Genomic DNA, 18,629 nt, shown 5'->3' with positions numbered 1-18,629 from the left:
TTAAGTTTAACCAGCTTCAAATGTTTTACAGTGCACATCCTCTATCCAAAGCTGCAGCTGGCTAAGACACATAACTCCCAGGTTTCTCTAATAGGACAAAGCCGCACCCCTTGGTTTAACAAGGGTAATAAAACACACATACGGGCATCGACACAGCATGTGCTTTCTCCTCAGAGCAGCACATGCTCAGGTGTCATTCTCTCCACAGTAAAAGCTTCTGTGAACTAATTATCATTCCGGCAAAAAAAAAAAAAATGCTTCAACTCGTTTCACTGTTTTCCTCGTCTGATGACAATTCTCAGAAACCTTCAGGTCAGAGTGTTGGCCTGTCCACTGTGTCGGGTGTGTGTGTGTGTGTGTGTGTGTGTGTGTGTGTGTGTGTGTGTGTGTGTGTGTGTGTGTGTGTGTGTGTGTGTGTGATCCTGTCTGGCAGGTCCAGCCTCAGTCAGAAACACACACAGCAATATTTCATGTGCTCTTTCCTGGAGCTTTACAACTGAAATCCACAACCAAGGAACCCGAAGAAGTATGCTGCGAGCGTGTCAGGAGGATCTGGCTGTACATCACACAGGAAACTGGCCTAGTAGTCACACACACACACACACACACACACACACACACACACACTAGTGGGAATTACAGAGGAAAAGGAGGATTTAAAAAAAAGGGAGGGTTGAGTGGGGGAGGAGGAATAAAGGAGGATACAGAGAACGAAGAAAACAAGCAGGAACAAGAGAGGAGAGATGGAGCGTCTACATCTGCAAAGGACTTTACAGGCTTTGCAGTTATGCTGCCACGTCAACACGAGACAGATAGCCCGGCAACATCAGGGTGAAGAAAAGAGGAATCTGTCTTCACTCTCTCTCTCTCTCTCTCTCTCTGTGAACAACAAACTCCATCTTTCTCTTTAACGTCCGCTCACACAAAAGCACACATTTGGACGACTGCTCCTGCAAGAATATTCCACTGAGAGCAGGAAATAGTTCACGACCTCAACAGGGAAAAAGGCCACTTGGACTTGCTTTAAGATTCTCTTGCATCTTCCAAACTCTAATTTTAAACACATTAACTGGAATCAAGGCAGCGTGTTTTTAAAGCTTATGAATTCCACATGAGAACAATCAGGTGAGAATATTATCCACTGTCAGTTCACTTCAGTGTAATCATATAACGCTTTGTGGCTCCTTGCACGAAGCTCATTCTGCAGTCATAGGTGTTATACTGACTTTTATGTACTCAATAGAGATGTTTGAGTGTGTGTGTGTGTGAGTGTGTGTGTGTGTTAGGGAGATTAACATTTTGTCATTATTTTGTGTTGCTGTCTCTGTTGATGTTTTTTTTGGCTCCACTTGTGTGCGAGTTTCTCAGGTTTCTTCTGCAAACCCCTCATCATGTCCTGCACCATATTAAAGGAGAGACAGAGGCTCACGCCGCCGGGTCTGCTCACTGGTGCTAATTTCATGGACATGGCCGCTGTTTTCTGAGAAATGTCCTTTTGCGGCCCAACAGTTTGAAGAAGATGTTAATCACTTTGCACCGTCAACAAACACAACAAATAGAATTCGGCGTATACCACTTTGATGATTTGCCTGATGTGCAGCGTTTCCAGCAGCGCTATGTGTGGGTTCATGGCAGGCTGAGCATGATGAATAGAGACAAGTTAAACTACAGGACTTTAAGGCAAACTCTGTGTATCGACTGAGATGCAGGGCTGCGAGTCATGAGGAGTTTCATTACTGTTGTCTTAATATATGATCCGTTCACAGCTGTAACAGCTGAGAAAACCCCTAAATAACATCTATACAGCATTAAGTTCAAAGAGTTCTCCTGAAATGACCCAACCATTAGAAAAAGGAGAGCATTTTTCACAAAGCTGTACATCAGCGGGACACAAAGGCTGTATTGAGGTTTTTTAAACCGAGAACTAAGTGAAATATTTACAAATGAATTAACTAGTGATGATACAAGTTTATAGCAACTATTAAGCATAAGAACACACACACACACAAGTTGTGCTCAGGGGACATTGCATTGACGTACACTGACTAAACCTAACTTTAACCTAACCCTAAACCCAACCAAACCTTAAGCTAAGCTTTAAACATGTTTTAACCTTAAAATGTGATGATTTACATAATGGGGACTTTCCCTTCCCATAAGAAAGACAAAACCCAATAATGTGACTGTATGAACCTGTGTTTTGCAGTAGAAATGAGTGAAGTAAACTGAATGATGATGTACATCATTCTGACTAAATACTTTCCTCAAAGCTCAATTTTATTTATTATTATTTATTTATTGTTTCGTCTGATCAACAATCCAACATCCTGATTTGAATATTAATTTTTTTTTTAAATTCTGTTGGTTCCATAATTGATTGTTGGACTAATCATGATAACACCGGTTGGATGAAGTGTTGACAGTGATCAGTTTGGACTGAACATGTCACGTTGTAAAGAGAGCATATTCATAGTCATCAGTATGTCAGTGGTGTATCAGTGATAGATATGTATTTGTTTACACAGCTCAGAACAGATGCTTCACAATGTTTCTTCCCATCCACTTGAATGACACTTAATAAAAGTGTAGTTATTGAGCTCCTGCTGTTTTCTACCTAAACTTTCCTGAGCAGCTCCCCGGCTCCACTGTTGTTCTAAATTCACTCCAACTGATGTAATGGGCCCTGGGTGGCTCGTTCAGACCTGGCAACCGAAACTCCCTCAGTGGAGGACGATTCCCAGGGTTTGTCCAGGACGTGATCTTTTGGCTCCACCGTGTGCCCACAAATGATAATGCACTGCAGCCGTCATCCCCAGGGCTGTTTAAGATATTAAATGTTAATGTTAAACATTATTGATCCCCAATGGGAAATTTCTCTTTTCATTTGCCATGCCGGAGGAGAATCAAAAGGTCAAGCTCCATCTGCAAAAGAGCACCCGCGGTGCTGATAATGGCTAAGTGTCTTACTAAAGGACACTTCAGGGGGTGAGAGTGTATTTACTGACACACAGGTTTCAGCCTCTCTCTAAATCACTGGTTGTCACAGAGAAGAGTGAGTTCTGTGCAGGTTTGAATCTCAAACAAACACCCACTGATATTCACACGCTGCTGCCAGGTCTGTCTGTCTGGATAGAAAAGCTGCAAATCTGCAGAAAACTCCTCTGCCTCGCCATCCAGCCTCCAACATCCACTAAATGATGCCATAGTATAAAACTTTCTGTAAAAAGCCAGTGATCAGTTTGTTTCCTTTATGGGAAGAAAAATATCTAAAAAATGAAATCCAACAGAAAATGACTAAAAACACTGATTGTATTTACAGGGAAAGAAGAGTGCAATTTAAATTGAGGAAAAACAAGGAAGCAAAAGGAGATGAGCAGAACAGATATAGAATTTATTTTTCAATATCCATTGCAAAGAATAAGAGGTGACACAGCTTGAAACAGATAATATAGAATTTATTTTCAACCAGAAGTAGGAAAATACATAGGTAGGTGTAAAGGAAACAAGCAGAACCTGTAGTCAAATGGAAAAATAAAATAAAAATAAAAGAACAAAACTACTCCAAAGAGAATCGAGAGGACGGCTAAGGGGTACAACAGAAAGCATTGTTTACCATTCAGTTTCTTTTTAAAACAGTATGTGTTGATTTGAAAACAGCTGCCTTGATTTCTCATCTGGGTTAATGGACATTCTACAACATTGTGCAAGTGTTTTGTCTTTTTTTTTTTTTGCTGGTATTTCATGAATGGTAAACAATAGTTGGTCCAGTGCATAAACACAGTGACACAGATCAATATATGTACTCAGCTGACTACAGATAGACAATCCTGATCATTGAACAACTACCACTAGATCAGCAGGGAGGAGGGTATGAGCAAATATACAAGATGGATGATGAAAAGGGGGGAAAACAAGCTTGAAGGTTATTGAAAAAAAGAAACATGAAGCATGAAGGTGAAAAGTAGTTAAAAAGAAGAACAGGAACCACATATTAAAAGATGACAGCTACATTTTCCAGATACTATTTTTAAAAACCCATTTTGATTGCATGAGGATATTATTGCCAAGTTTTCAGAAAATAAAGATAATTCTAAATTGAAGTTGATGGGTTGAGAAAGCGAACTGCACCCGGAGTGACACGGATGATGTTTGTGTGATTCAAGGAGAAGTACCTTGCTTTCCTCACAGCCCTACGTTTCATGAAGACTATGATATGGATTCAAAATGAAAAGAAGATGTGATTGGTTGGTGAAAGAACTCGATCTATGACAAAAAACTGAACAACAAGCAGCTTTGGTGTGCACCATTACAGAGATGCAGCCTGGGGAAAAAAAAAAAAAGACTTGACACCTAACAGAGCCAAACTATGAACTGACTGCTACTGTGAAAAAGTAAAAAGCCAACAATGTGAACACTGGCTGAGGCTTAGAGGGTGACATAACTCAGCTCTGAGTCTGTGGCATAACAAGTGGGTGATGAAGAGGACAGAGGGGACGGGCAAGTCAAATTGGTGACTATCGATAGTAGCTAGCTAGTTTAACAGATTTAAACCACTGTGATGCACAAGAACAGAATGAGATGGACTATAGCGGTACTCAAAAAATCATCACAGGACCAGTCTAGCGACCAGCGGCACGACATTAGCTTAGTCTTACAAACACGTTTTACAACCAGTCAGAATAGTGACTCTAGTACTGAACTGCAGCCACGAGTAAGACAGCTCTGCTGCCCTAACCTACAGGCACTAGCACTCTCCAGCTAGTGCCACGCAACATCCAAAAATAAAGCTGATGATGAGGAAAAAGTGAGAAAAAGATTGAATATCCCTGTAATCAGTCAATCCTTCTGTCTACGAGGCATCGCCAGGAACATTCAACTTCTCCAAGACAACATCTCATGATTTCTACAGGGGATTTGGTTTGTGAAGGGAGTGGAGTAAACGAGGAGGGGTGGGGAGTTGGGGGCAAAGAGAAAAAAAACAATGTAGCAAACATATCACCATTATAGAATTCATGATTTACACAACAACACAATTCAATATCTTTTTAGAAAGGAAACATGAGATACATCTTTTATTCACACTTTACAAAAAAGCTAGCCTTTAAATCTACTACAATACTAACGCAATTCAGGAAAAAAATGCAAACTGGACACATTGGTTTCCATTGGAAAACAAAACTTAAAAAACAAACATGTAGGGGGCAAACAAATGGGACAAGAGAACTCCATCTGAAGACTAAATTTATACTTCCTATTTACTTGCTTCCCTCTTGCTTTAAAAATTTCATTTCAACATATACACTGACGTAATAAGATCTTTAATTGCTAATATGAGGGGACAGGGAGTGAGGGGAGCTGCATCTGTATCTACTAAGTGCTCGTCATCAGCTGTGTCCGTGCGATAACGTGGCCGTTGGCGTAATCGTCTCACCACTGACACAAATCTCTCTCTCGTGGCGATTAGAGGTGTAACAAATTCGATTCATAGCAAAGTAATTGCCTGGCCTTCGGAGAATAAAACTGCTGAGCTCACTGCCCCTCGTTCATTCCAAAAGCAGCTTTCCACCTTTTCCCAATGCAGAGGTAGGGGTCCACAGATGGCACTAGAGCTGCAGTGACAAGGGGACGAGAACTATACAAAGTGGTTGAGCAAAAGGGGTGTAAAAGACACAGCTTGAGTAATATAGTGGGTAAGTAAAGTCTGTAGCTGGGCGGTTCAGGGTTGGGGGGGTATTCGGGTGATGGAAAAGCTTATGGAGATTTAAAATTCACAGGGAGGGAGGGAGGGGAGGGCTGGGTATCCTGGCGGGTCTGGGCACAGAGCAGTGCTAAGGTTCAATGAGGGAGCTAAACAATGTGAAAGTGGATTTAGTAAAGATAAGACAGTCTACTCATGTTCAAGGGGTCTGGGGAGAAAAAGCATACCTGATTACTAGAGAGCTCAATGAATAGGAAGGATATTATACACATCATCATAACATTGTCACAGCTCATAAAAAAGGAAATCAACATTAACAAGAACCAAAAAAAGGACATAAAATCTTCACAAATGTCTCAACAGTATTTAAAAATAAAAGGAGAAAAGGTTGTTCAGGCGTTCGTCGAATGTAAATAGTGCAAGACGACAACTGCTACAGTGAGGCACGATGTTTTGAGTTGTGTTTGTTTGGGATTTGTTTAAATCGGCCACACGTCACTGGTGAGAGCGCACGTGTGAGATACGGAGATGAACAGATGTGGAGTCAGTGGTGGGCTCTGACTGGTGTGTCCTTAAGTATGAACCAATGACAGCAGTTTGGAGCGATGGCTTTGTAAATGGGCAAGAAGCAACAGGCAAGAGTTTAACCAGTGTCTATTTACAATTATAGCAATGTGCCGGCAAATCAAATCAACTGCAGAGAAAGTGGGGGGGGGAGAAAAATAAAATACTGAAACATTGATTACAGTTAATCTCTGGGGAGTGCAAAATAGTGAGAGTGAACGCCTTGAACAACCTTTTCTTACGTCTTTTGTACAAGCTGGTAATATCAATTCATCTTACATTAACTGGATAAAAATTTAGCCTTAGTTTACAATACAATCTTTTTTTCAAATCTGATCATAATTTACTCTTAGTACAAAAAACGCCAGAAAACAGGTCTTTTGTGGTTCATATACAATCATGTAAAGACTGAGTCTAGATTTCTATTCTGTACAAACACTTGTGAAAAAACCACTGCTTTTGTGTATGGAATTTATGGCTGGGGAAAGTCACTACTGGCCTCAGAGATAGTGCTACAGATCTGCCTCCAAATTACTTGTACGTGAGTGTGTGTGTGTGTAAGTGTGTGTGTAAGTGTTTGTAAGCTTGCATGTGTGGAGTTGGATGGCAACTCCATACAGTGAGAGGAATGCTGGTTTTACTCCTGGGTATCAGCCATTACTCTCTCTCTGCTTAAAAGCAATCGAGATAAAAGAAAAAGATTTGTAATAGCCCCTCCATCACATTTTCCATTAGCCTAAATCCCCTTGCCCAAAATGAAGGTGATAACGTGGGACACACAAGCTTCTAAGCACAAGACTAGCCTAACAACTACACAAGCTAGGGGTGAAACAGTCTGCAAACAGGATGGTAGCTGCTCTCAGTTTCTTACAACATTCCTCCTTGATAAATTAACACTAGATATTGCCCGTGCGTAATCAGGTGAACGTAGTTCTCGGACGTTTGGTTCTTGAGGCGCCTGTGGGATGGTAGCTAATGCACCAGAGCCGGGGTCCGAGGTGTAGACTATCCTGTAGCACCACGGGAGGCCATGAGCACACAAAAGGCCTAAGCACCACAGAATGACAGCAGGAAATCTCACCTCATAGCTGCCCTACATCCACCTGCAGGGACGCACATCAACCAGCTAAAAGCTGCTCTGAGCCGGCCACATCTGAATCAACAAATGTGTGTGTATCCCAGAAAGATTCTGGAGGCACTTGCCCAGAGATACAGGGGAGTACAAGCACAAGCCAATAATGGAGGTCTGAAACATGTCCGCTGTCTTTGCTGGTTTTAGATTTATACAGGACAGACGGACAAGCAGACCATCAGCTGTGGAGCTTTTCAGGTGAATGTCATCCCCGCAGCCACTACGAAGTCTCTCACTTCTCTAAAACTAAACAGCGCCCCCATGCGAAATATCTGAATAAGCTTCCATCCTCACTAGTTTGGATGACAGAATCAAAGTGGGTGGGTGGGTGGGTGGATTTTGAGGAGGAAAAGGAGTCCAAAACACAAAATATGATGCACGCACAGGACTGAATCGAGCGGTTAAAAAAAACGAACAAAAAAAAAAAGAAAAATAGAGAAAGAAAAATATAGAATATCTATAACATTATACGAAATCCCTGTCGGCCAGACCTCACTGTACGAATTTTTTACAGGTTGTGGTTTCTTTTGTCTTCCTCCTCCGGTGAGGTGGAGGGAAGAGCTGGTAGTGGGAGGGAGGAGGGTCGAAAGGGAGAGGCTGTGGTTGCAGTTCCCCCTGGCGGTGTGGCAGGGACTCACTACCTGCGTGCAGGCAGATGGAGCCCATTGACCTGGGGGGGCAAGTTGGGCAGGAGCAGCTCCAGCTGGGCGAAGAGGGAGAAGTGGTCGGAGGGGATGTGGGGATGTGGGCAGCCGCTGACATTGTTCTCTACGAGCCAGTGGGGGTCCAGGGGGCCCAAGATACCCAGCACGTTCAGGTTAGGCTTGGAGTAGAAAATATAGTCAATGACACCCTGTGGAGAAAAGAAGAAAGGGGGGGGTCACCTCTCCAAAATCAAGTAAGGATATCCTTGATAGACTGCCTGCAAAAATAATTGATCCCACTATTTCTAATGTATGAAAGGACTCCTAGAATACATGCACAAGGTTTAGGTCTTTACTTTGTTTACATTTGAAAACAAGACTTTTTCATGATATATATACATATATACAGTATAAACTATGTGAGCTCCAGCGTCTACCTATACTTGACATTGATTTGTTAGTTGATGGGCATGTCTGATGCATGTTGTCAATTTAGCAGGTAGTAATGTCTTTCTGTTTGAATGAACCAGTTAATTTGATTAATTTCGTTGCCACTGTAACACCATCATTAATACCAGCATCACCAACTTCAAGCACAGAACTTAGTTGAAATGTGTCCTCATTGCTCAAACATTATATCTATGGTGGCGAAGACTACAAGCACACAGCAAACTAAAATATGGTTCAGATTGATCCACCTCTGACGCTAAAACCCTGTCTTACTATGTTTAAGAAAGCAACATTTCTGGATCCACTCATTTATCTGGATCTACTCCAAAATGTAATGTGTTCTTCCTTGTCATGCTCCACAAAATTTCATGGAAATCAGTTAATTAGTTTTAGTGTAATCCTGCTAACTAACAACTGACAAACAAAAAAGCTGATGAAAACATAATCCCCTTGGTGGAAATAATAATTGTGTGTCCCATCAGTTAAGACTACCTTGAAGTCAAAGGTGTAGTTGGTGTAAGGCATCAGGCCGTTCTCATAAGCGCTCTTCAGCTTGAAGCCATGGGTGATCCTGCCGTTGGCCGTGCTGTTTTTGCCGTTGCAGTTAAATTTGGTCAGACTGTCACTGTAACGAAGCTCCTTGAAGTCCTTGTGGGTGCAGTCCACTCCGCCAGTACTCAGGTACTCCACCACGCCTGAACAGAGGGGAGAGAGGAGAAAGAGTCTTCATCAGAATCGAGAAAAGTCAAGTGGCACTACAAGGTCCCAACATACTGAGGTAGCTCTGTTCCCACCGATGCTGATGAACACCATTTAATAAAGGCAGAACATTTAAATACACAGGGTTACTGGTAGTAATTCAGTCAGAGATTCGCTGCAAGTCATGCCACTGTTTGTGTATAGAAACAGTTCAATATCTTGTCTCTTCTGGCACAGTTGCAGGGACACACACCAACATAAATCAGTGCAATACAACAACAACGTATCTTTTAGCAGCAGGGACATTTTAACACCTATTCAGATCAACTCTACCTTCAACTGCTGCACCTCAACAAAAAGACGGACACGTACAGGAAACAAGATCATGATCAGGTGAGGTAGGTACATCTTTTGACCCATCCGCATATTGATTGACTACCACATTATGAGGTTACTGCTGAATTTATATTTATAAGACTCTACAACTACATAGTTTGAGCACAAAAGTGTAGATATAGAATATTTCAGATGTGCCTTTTCCCGTTGACTGTGATAATGATGACTTAAATTATCAATTAGTCTGCACATTATTTTCCCATCATCTGAAAATGTGAAACACCTTACAATTCTCCATAGATAATGGTGACGTCTACAAAATACTTGTTTTGTTCAACCAACATGACAAAACCAAGTATATTTCATAGAGGCAGAAAGAAATCTGCACATTTACATTTGTGTTTTGGGGGATATTTTTTTAAGAATGTCCAACAACCACCAGATTATCATATTGTTGCAGATTCAATTTCTGATGCTTAATCAACTGACTAAAATTTAAAAAGGGTCAGGGAGCATTCAGTCAGGTCTGAGATTACCATACTTTGCAAAGATGACTACAGATACTGATTTTTAAGAAACTGAATGATCTGGGTCAGTTATTTGAGTTGAGCTTATTCTCTTTAATATTCTTCTTATTAAATTGACAGAGCATCTATTCTACACAGACTTGCTCATCTAGAGATCACTGAGTTTCAGTTTTGTTCATGGACACCAACACCCAGGTACCTAGATACAGGAAAACAAACAGTATCATAGTTGCAGCAATTATAGTATTGTTGTATCTGTAACACACCAACTCCGATCAACTACAGCCCAGCTTTATTCATATCGCTCACTTACCAGAGTCAGGCAAGGAGTTGAGGTCAGCGCACAGCACCAGTGGAATGGCATTAATTTCTCCAGAGACAGAGGACAACTTGAGGCTTCGTGTGGCCTTGTCCACTATGTTCTTCACCTCCGATAAGAACATCATGGTCTGGACCAGCTTCACGTCAGAGTACTCTGGGTCCCAGTGCATGTGGGCATTGGCGACCAGGAGCAGCTGTTTCTCCATGCCGTGCAGTGACTTTCCAGCTGAAAGGAGGTGAAAAGTTAAGCAGTGAAAAGTGATACAAAGAGGACTTATGAGAAATGAAAACATTCTGTGATAAGAGGAATTATCTCTAACGACACTTAATATCTCTTGTGCTGTAAATGCAGCTTCACACAGCTATACAGTTCAGTGTGAGCTGGACAAGACAATATTAAGGCAACACATGCAAGTTCCAAGGATAACAATCATGTGTCTACTTACAGGAGAGCTCCATCATCTCTTTGCGGACTTCAAGCAGTACAGCGACCCCGATGTTGTCCTTGGTCATCACCCTGTTCAGCATAGCCTCTGAGCCCTCGGAGTTAGCCATAGCCAGCTGGTTGAACTCCACTGTGTGTTTCTGCACTGCACTGAACCTGGAGACAGAGGGAAACAAGAGAAGAAAGAACTTAGCGACTTCTGAGAGCTGTAGTGGGCATGGCATTGGTCAAGCACATAATTAAATATGTGCAGCAAATAGACAGAGTCCTGGATTCAAACTCTCACACAGATTAACATCTATGAACTAAACATAGTGAAGTGGTACAATCTTCAGAATCAAAATGATTGCAGATGAGTCCCACAGGGGCTCATGAGTGATCATATTTTAATCATAATTTACCTACATAACTACTTATGATTTAAACAAATAATAATATTCTCTCAAAGCACAATCAGAGCTCCCCAGATTGGATCTCATTTGGTTTGTTTGGTAAACTGAAAATTCTTCTCTCCATCAGAGCAAATGGGACATTATGTAATAATGTTCCAAGGAAGAAATAGCACTGCTGCACAATTAAACTAGACAATTGTAAATTAATGTAGAATTTTGTATTCATTTTAATTATAAGGCTCAGGTGACTTTTTAGCTTCACTAAAATACAGAGCTGAGAGCTGGTGGGGTTTTTAATTTTAAGGCAAAACCATTGTCTTGTATATACTACAGGCAATTGTTAATCACACCAATGTGATCTGGTTGCACTGCTTAAATTTCACAAACTTAACATTGTATGCATCAGAATAATGCTATATTAGCAACTACAAATAGTGATCAAAGTCTTTTTAGGATGTTTTATGTTTAAAAATATTTATAAAATCATCCTATCATACTAAAATTACTTGTTTTCTCCCTGTTCAAAACAATTTGTCCCATCTTCTATTAGTTAAGGGGTACTCCATTGATTTAGCATTGCACTTCTTCAACAAAGACTCACAATAGACAGTTGGGGAAAAAAACTGAAGCAAAATTGATGCAGCAGAAGCAGGTCACTGTGTTGATCCCAAGCATTATTCTTGCCAAACCAGTTTCCTATATAACCAACAGAGCAACTTCAGGCATGCTGTGCTAATAGCAGCTTATGTAGCCTAAAACTGCTAACATCAAGCAGGAATGAGGATAGGGCTGCAGAGGGCTGGTAACTTCACTCGTTTCCATCTTCACACGTAGAAAAAGCTATTAGACTTTGTGCAGCTCCATCAAGAACCATATACTACTTTTATCATATGAGCAGCGGTACACCCTAAACACTAATAACTGACATAATTGTTCAAAATCTTTGCGGTTTCCCTTAAAGGGGAAATCAAAATATCAGGACTGATCAGCTGCAAGACAAAAATAGCACCTATTCCCTTCTTGTTCAATGAGTTATTGCAGCAAATTTCAACAACTAATCGTAATGTCCTGGCAATAATTTTATGTGTGGTCTGATGAGTACTTTATTCTGAAAGAGGCTATGCTAGACTCAGGTATAAGATCCAACAATTTCATTCATATGATCGTATTTTTTGCCAACGTTTTATCAAAATAGCTCAGCTAAGTGAAACTGTATTAACAGTGACAAACATCTTGTCTATTGTAATTTGTATCCAGTCTATAGCCTAGGTTTTGTGTTATGAATACAGAGAGTTTGTGGTTTTACAGTTCCTGAAACTGTATTCAAGCAGGAAAGCACAGTAAACATACAGGTTATAGGAGGTCATCTTTACCACGATGAGCAGAATCAATGTTGACATGCTCTGAAGGCTACTACAAAAAACTTACAGGCCTGATAATCTGCAGGGCAATCAGACTGGTTTGACAGGTCAATGGTTGAACACCACATCGACAAAAACAAGACACAATCAAGATAGAGCAATATTTTAAAAAACTAAAGCATTGACACAGATTCCCAGTATTACTGTCTCTGTGATCATGTTATCGGAATTAATTCACACTCAGTTAAAGGTTGAGAAAATATCGCATATGTCTAAAAAGTATTTATGAGTTTCTGGGGAAAGAAGGAAAAACTATGAAATTCCCTAAAGCTACTGTATCTCTGAACTATTTCTAACCAAATAATAAAAAAAAATGTAATCTCATATTGATAACTAATATATATTTTTAACTCCATTCACAGAGTAACCCCTAAAAGTCCTCAATTACCACTTTAAAAACCTATGTGATCTATCTAACACTTTGTTACAGTTACTACATCTGTTTAATGCAGGTAAATCTCACAACTTTAATGATCAGCTATAATTAGACAACAATATTAGATCCCAACATTTTTTGTGGTTCTGAATGTCTTAGAGCTACAAGCCAGTAATTAGGGGCTATTGAAAAATCAAAAATCTTAAAATGTATGTTTAACTTTCTAGAAGACTTTAAAACGTATTATCGATAATCAAACTGTAAATACATACTTATCTGACTTGTAGAAAACTGCACATCCGTCTACGTGTTTACGGTCTGACTCTGACATAGTCCTAGCTCGTGACTTTGGACTGAAGAACCCTTCATATCCCTGCTCCTTCAGCTCAGGCAGGAAGAAATTGTAGTACTGCTCTGTCTCAACTTCCTGTAATCAACAAAAAAATACAAAAACATGAGTTAGGATGACCATCATGTAAACATAATACTTTCTATCCAAAAAGAGCAGACAGACAAAACATAGAAGCAAAAAATATTGAAACTGCAGAGAAATGAGAAGCAACTCTAATAGATGTCAAATGATTTGTAGTAGTATTTTTTTTATTATCCTTGCTCTTTGTCAAGGAAATATGTAAACACTAATTATTTGAGACAAACATTTCAACACAATTATCCAAGTTTTTCTTGTAAAGAGAAACAAAATCTGCAATCCAAATATAAACACAAATGAAAGTTCAATAAACCAGACAAACAGACCTTGATAGCACTAATTAATCAAGATGTAACCTTTTTAAACACATCCAAAAATCAGAATGTAATCAAATTAACTTGCAAATAATGTACAAAATAACTTCCTAATATATGTTGAAAACATTATAACATATTTCAGGAAAGAGAAAACAGCACATCAGTGTTAAGTGTTCATGCAGAGTGAGCACTGAACTTCGTGCTTCACAAAGGGAGCATTTATTGCAGGGTTATTGGATTGCATAACAATTTAGAGGCATTTCTTTCATGGTGTTAACTGGATGTGTGGCCACAAATTTCAAGCTAGCATAAGCTAACATTTTTTATTTTGTTTGTATCAGCCTTGACACACAACATAAATGTTTCGTTCATTTATGTGAAAATCTGGGTCATGTTTTAACGTCTGTGTTTCACCTGTAAACTGATGATGTCCGCATTGCAGCCCAGGATTTCTTGGATGATTGATTTCTTCCTGTATTCCCAGTTCAGAGCCCATGAGGGACAGTAACCATATAGCTGTCGTGTGGCGTACTTATCACATAGCACATTGTAGCACATCACAGAGAACAGTGCTGAGGGGAGAAACAGAGAAAAGAGCACATTTTAGAAATGCTGAAGAAACTCATGATTTTTGATTTCCTTGTGTTTTTTAAGGTGGAGTATTGACAGTTCCACACTTATATGTGAGAAAATCTACCTGTTTGCTGTACACTTTCTTTTAAACGTCATTGTTAAAAATATAAATGTTTAATTTCTATCAATGTTCTGCATTGAAGTACAATTCTACATACATTTGCAGCTTTAAACAACCCTAAGCACAGTCATATTTGAGTCAGCCAAAACAACACATGATCAAGCCAAGGGCTCCCACGGTAGTGGTAGCCTATCGAACCTACCGTCTGTTTCCGTTTCATGTTTTTTTTAGAGATACATTTTGTTTGGTTCATTTTTTGTATACATGTCACCGATTTGCAATACTTAGTCTGACACTGAAGTTATAAACTGAAAATGAAAGTGCCTGCTCCCTGCAGCAGCAGAGTCACATGACAGAGCAACAGCCTTATCACATGTTTAGAACAGAGTTGACCAATGAGGATGAGGAGGATTTGTTGTTAAAAGATCATTCAAATCGTGGATATTTTAAGGGTTGACCATCTCAGCGATAGACAGGTCAGTGTGTTTGAGATTGTCAGAGCCAGAGGAAAAAAAACAATAACAGATTAATTGTATCAGAGAGTCCATTTTTATGGATAAAAGCTAGATTCATATTTATTCAAAAAAATAAAAGTTTCAAGTTGCTCTTACCTGAGGGCCGTGATCTGTCTGGTTCCAGGAGTGAGATCCATGACCGGGCTGGGGGTTGCTCTGTTGGTACTGAGCAGAGAAAAATAGTTTCATATGGGTGACAAGATGAACACAGATGTTATATAATGAACTGTTGGGTTCACAATGTTCCCATCTACAAATACTGACAAAACTATCTTATAAGAGATGAAATGATTGTATAGGAACAACAAAAACAACAATTGTTGTGCCAGTCTCAAAATTTGAAGAGAGATGAAGACTCACTGCGCTTGATAGCCCCTGCCAGATTGTCTAACAAGTAGTTGAGCAGTCTCCGCGTGCCATCAGGTTCCTGGTAGAGGCTCATAATTTCTTGTGCAAGTGGGTTTCCTGGTGAAGGAAAAGCAAAGTGGCTTGAATCGTCACTAAGACAACTATGGGATTTCAAGGCTAGAATGGCTACAAAACACATTGATAAGCCACTCACCTTTCAACCCCAGTGTTTGTAACTGAAAGAGTTTCCCCAATTCAAATGGCAGAACCCGCAACTGGTTGTTATTTAAAAGCAGTTCCCTGTGGAGCACATATTTGATTATTAGAAATCAGCCCTTGGAAAACCATCTGTGTTACCTTTAGAAAAATATTTACCACAATGCTGACATGAATAATATCAATAACAAATACCAACTTTAGGTTGATTTTATATGAGGACTTTTCATCTTAAATTTAAAGGTCCCATACTGCAGAAAGTGAGATTCCCTCTTGCGTAATTATAAAGCAGGTCTGGTAGTGTATGAATACTGTGAAACAGCAGGCCTATGAGGGTCCAAGTGACAGATACACTGAGAGGGAACGTTTTAAGCCATGTTCTGCCTCCCTGCTGAGAACTGCATGTCCACTGAGGAGACCTGCACAGCTTGAAAAGTGGAAAACTACTGGTGTTGTGCCACGGTAAAAACTAAAAACTATTTTGACAACCTATCCATGCGGCTGTATTTCTACAACAGTGAGAGATGACCCAATGGTTTTGTGTGAGAGACAGTGGGGCAAAGAGCTGCACAGCTCTACACAATGAAGAACACTAAGTTAAAGATCATTCATATTATTATGAAATTAAATATATAAATGGTTCATTTTGAGTCAGTGGAAAGACAAATTAAGACTATGTCAAGGTGTCACAGTCTAGGTAACTCAAATGAAAACTCTATAGATCGCTCATTGTCTTGGTATTAAACTCACGGTATTTTACACCTGCCCAATCACCCACCACCCTAATACTAGGGCCACACAGTTCATCCCAATGGTCTCTGTGGCTGGCCTTGACAGCTGCTGGTACTGGGCCATTCCTGCCAGAGGACCAGCCACTGTGAACTAGAGGCAATGGCACCCGGCTCTGCCACACATGCGTTGGACTGGGAAACAGAAATACTGTGGATAGCCAGTATGCCCCTGTCACCTGATCCAGGGGTTTGTAGCATAACTAGACCCAGGGCTGTGGAATTAAGCTCCACACAAAATCAAGCTGAAGGATTTGGTGTCAGAATTTGACCACCCATTCGCCTCTTTTCAGTATTGTCAAGCTACAGTAGTAGACTACAACCGTTAGTTTGATCAACTTTGCATAATTCAGAAAACAGCAAGAGTGTAAAGCATGGGACCTTTAAATATTTCAAGAGATAAAAATTCAATCTGAGATTAACAGACAACCCACATTGCCACCAGTGACAACTCTGCGGAACATGTGGGTGCCGAAGTGAAATTCAACAACAACCCTGTGACAGCTGTCCTTTTACATTGTGCCCACAATAAGGGGTAAATGTATTGCCTGATATCACTCACCTGAGAGACACCATGTTGCCGAGCTCTGCCGGCAGGCTTCTGATCTTATTGGATGAGAGATCCAGGTACACCAGGTTGTGTAATTTGGCAATGTCTGGTGGGATGCGTGACAATGAGTTGTCACTTAGGTGCAGGGCAGTGAGGTGGGTGAGAGACCACAGGGCTGTGCTGAGACTCCTTACTCGGCCTACAGTGGCAGTGGGAAAAGGACAGACACACACACAAAAGGAGTGTGAACAATGGATATTCATGAATTGGATGCATGATAAGGAACTCCCTGATAATACTCACCACTGATTTCAAGCTCAGCCCAGTATGACTTCTTCCCGTTGGCTGCCTCCTCGCTGGACATTATTGTGTACATCCGCCTCGGATCTGGCGGGTCATATTTTTCCTTGGGCATTCCTATAACACTACAAGAATCATTTTGATTTTAAATGGGAGTCTTGATCAGAGCAAACTGTTTCACGACATGGCATCAAATGTGCACCAATTAACCACATTTGTCTTGAAGCTGGAATAACTTTAAAATAAATTAGGTTAGAGGTTATGAATATAGCTCATCAGGTGATCATATTTGCATTGAGTTTTAGAATGCTAACATGTGTACACATGACGGCAAAATATATTAAATTCAACCCCTGCCTACGGACAACACGTGGACAACCGAAATGTGAGTAAAGCAGTAAGTTGTTTCCAACCGTTTTAAATGAAGATACGATTAGATGACATTTAAACAGCTTTCTATGAGAACTGAATTCAATGGAGTTATATAAGAAGCACCATCAAAATTAGCAACGTAGTGCATTATTAGTCAGACTACACATGGCTAATTCAACGGTTAACAACTGTTAACAAATAAGTGACAAGAAAAAAACGGCATTTTCTTGTTTAATTTACAAGTAGAGCTAGCTAAGGTTAGCCGATTTTTCCTCTCGTTTACGCTAGCTGATTAGCCTAGCTGGACCTAAATAGGAAGCTATCAAACTGTGTATAACAGACGCTGAGTGGCTAACGCTAGCTCAGTTGCTACCTAGCAAGGTGGACACGGACAAGCGAAGTTGGTTCAATTAGTCCAGTTAGCGGACTTTAACGCTCCGTCCAGGCGGAACGAGATTCACAGCGACATTTAAAGACACGGCACGATTACTGTTTACATAATGGCAAAGCACCGACTAGCGTATTAACACTAGGCCACGACACGGCGCATTAGTTAGCCGCAGCTAGCTAGCTAGCTAGCCCACCAGCAGCAACAATCACCGCCGCGGAGATAAACAGAGAAGCAAAGCAGCTACACAATGCTAGCTCCGCGAGCAACGGCGAGCTATTTAGCTTAGCTCGAGTTAGCTTGCTGGCTAAAACCTAACAGATACCGAATATTCTTAACTGACCGACTTCCTGCTCAAATAAGCCGTTTCTTCGGGGAGCAGCCGCGGCGGGTTTGAACATCTACATGAGAAGGCGGTGAAACTAATTCAGGTCTCGGAGGGAGGATTGCACTTTTACCTGCAAGAGCATACCAGACCGCGAGTACGACTGCGTGTTCCCTTTTGTTTTCTAGCTACTTCTCAGCCGTTTCCGCTGCTGTATCATGGCGACTGTAAGGATTTTTTTTCCTCTGCCGATAACGGCGCTCGATCCGATTGGTCAGCGTGCAGACGCTCCAACCAGCTGTTGAAGCAGAGTAAATAACATCCCTGAGAGACGAGTGGTGGATAATGAGATGGATGATTAGGATCGCACACTTCAATTCA

The 18,629-nt window shown here is 40.7% G+C and overlaps 1 protein-coding gene across 3 annotated transcripts; it reads right to left on the bottom strand.

Moving 5' to 3' along the window:
- Positions 1 to 3,710: 3,710 nt before the first annotated feature.
- cnot6a (CCR4-NOT transcription complex, subunit 6a) lies at positions 3,711 to 18,522 on the bottom strand. 3 transcript variants are annotated; one of them, XM_020082377.2, is made up of 12 exons: positions 18,382 to 18,522; positions 17,167 to 17,288; positions 16,876 to 17,062; positions 15,524 to 15,609; positions 15,322 to 15,426; positions 15,058 to 15,126; positions 14,167 to 14,324; positions 13,278 to 13,432; positions 10,818 to 10,972; positions 10,364 to 10,597; positions 8,981 to 9,183; positions 3,711 to 8,247 (listed from the first exon to the last, which is right to left on the bottom strand). In XM_020082377.2, exons 2-12 carry the CDS (start codon positions 17,276 to 17,278, stop codon positions 8,032 to 8,034), a joined length of 1,680 nt encoding a protein of 559 aa, XP_019937936.1. In that variant the 5' UTR covers positions 17,279 to 17,288; positions 18,382 to 18,522; the 3' UTR covers positions 3,711 to 8,031. The 3 variants fall into 3 exon arrangements, with proteins under 3 accessions (XP_019937936.1, XP_019937944.1, XP_069387636.1); XM_020082385.2 differs by having other exon boundaries at positions 18,267 to 18,438; XM_069531535.1 differs by lacking the exon at positions 18,382 to 18,522 and adding an exon at positions 17,909 to 17,932 and having other exon boundaries at positions 5,043 to 8,247.
- Positions 18,523 to 18,629: the final 107 nt, after the last annotated feature.

Source organism: Paralichthys olivaceus, chromosome 9 (assembly GCF_024713975.1).
Source record: "Paralichthys olivaceus isolate ysfri-2021 chromosome 9, ASM2471397v2, whole genome shotgun sequence".
Taxonomy (NCBI): domain Eukaryota; kingdom Metazoa; phylum Chordata; class Actinopteri; order Pleuronectiformes; family Paralichthyidae; genus Paralichthys; species Paralichthys olivaceus.
Note: the sequence above shows the minus strand (reverse complement) of the source record. Positions and strands in the feature narration are given on the sequence as shown.

Bases quoted from the DNA above. Each gene is read 5' to 3' on its own strand.
- cnot6a (XM_020082377.2), bottom strand. From the start codon at position 17,278: ATGCCCAAGGAAAAATATGACCCGCCAGATCCGAGGCGGATGTACACA. The intron at 15,610-16,875 runs GTGAGTGATATC...TGTGCTCCACAG, and splicing joins GGCAACATGGTGTCTCTCAG to GGAACTGCTTTTAAATAACA. The intron at 10,598-10,817 runs GTAAGTAGACAC...ACCTCCTTTCAG, and splicing joins AGAGATGATGGAGCTCTCCT to CTGGAAAGTCACTGCACGGC.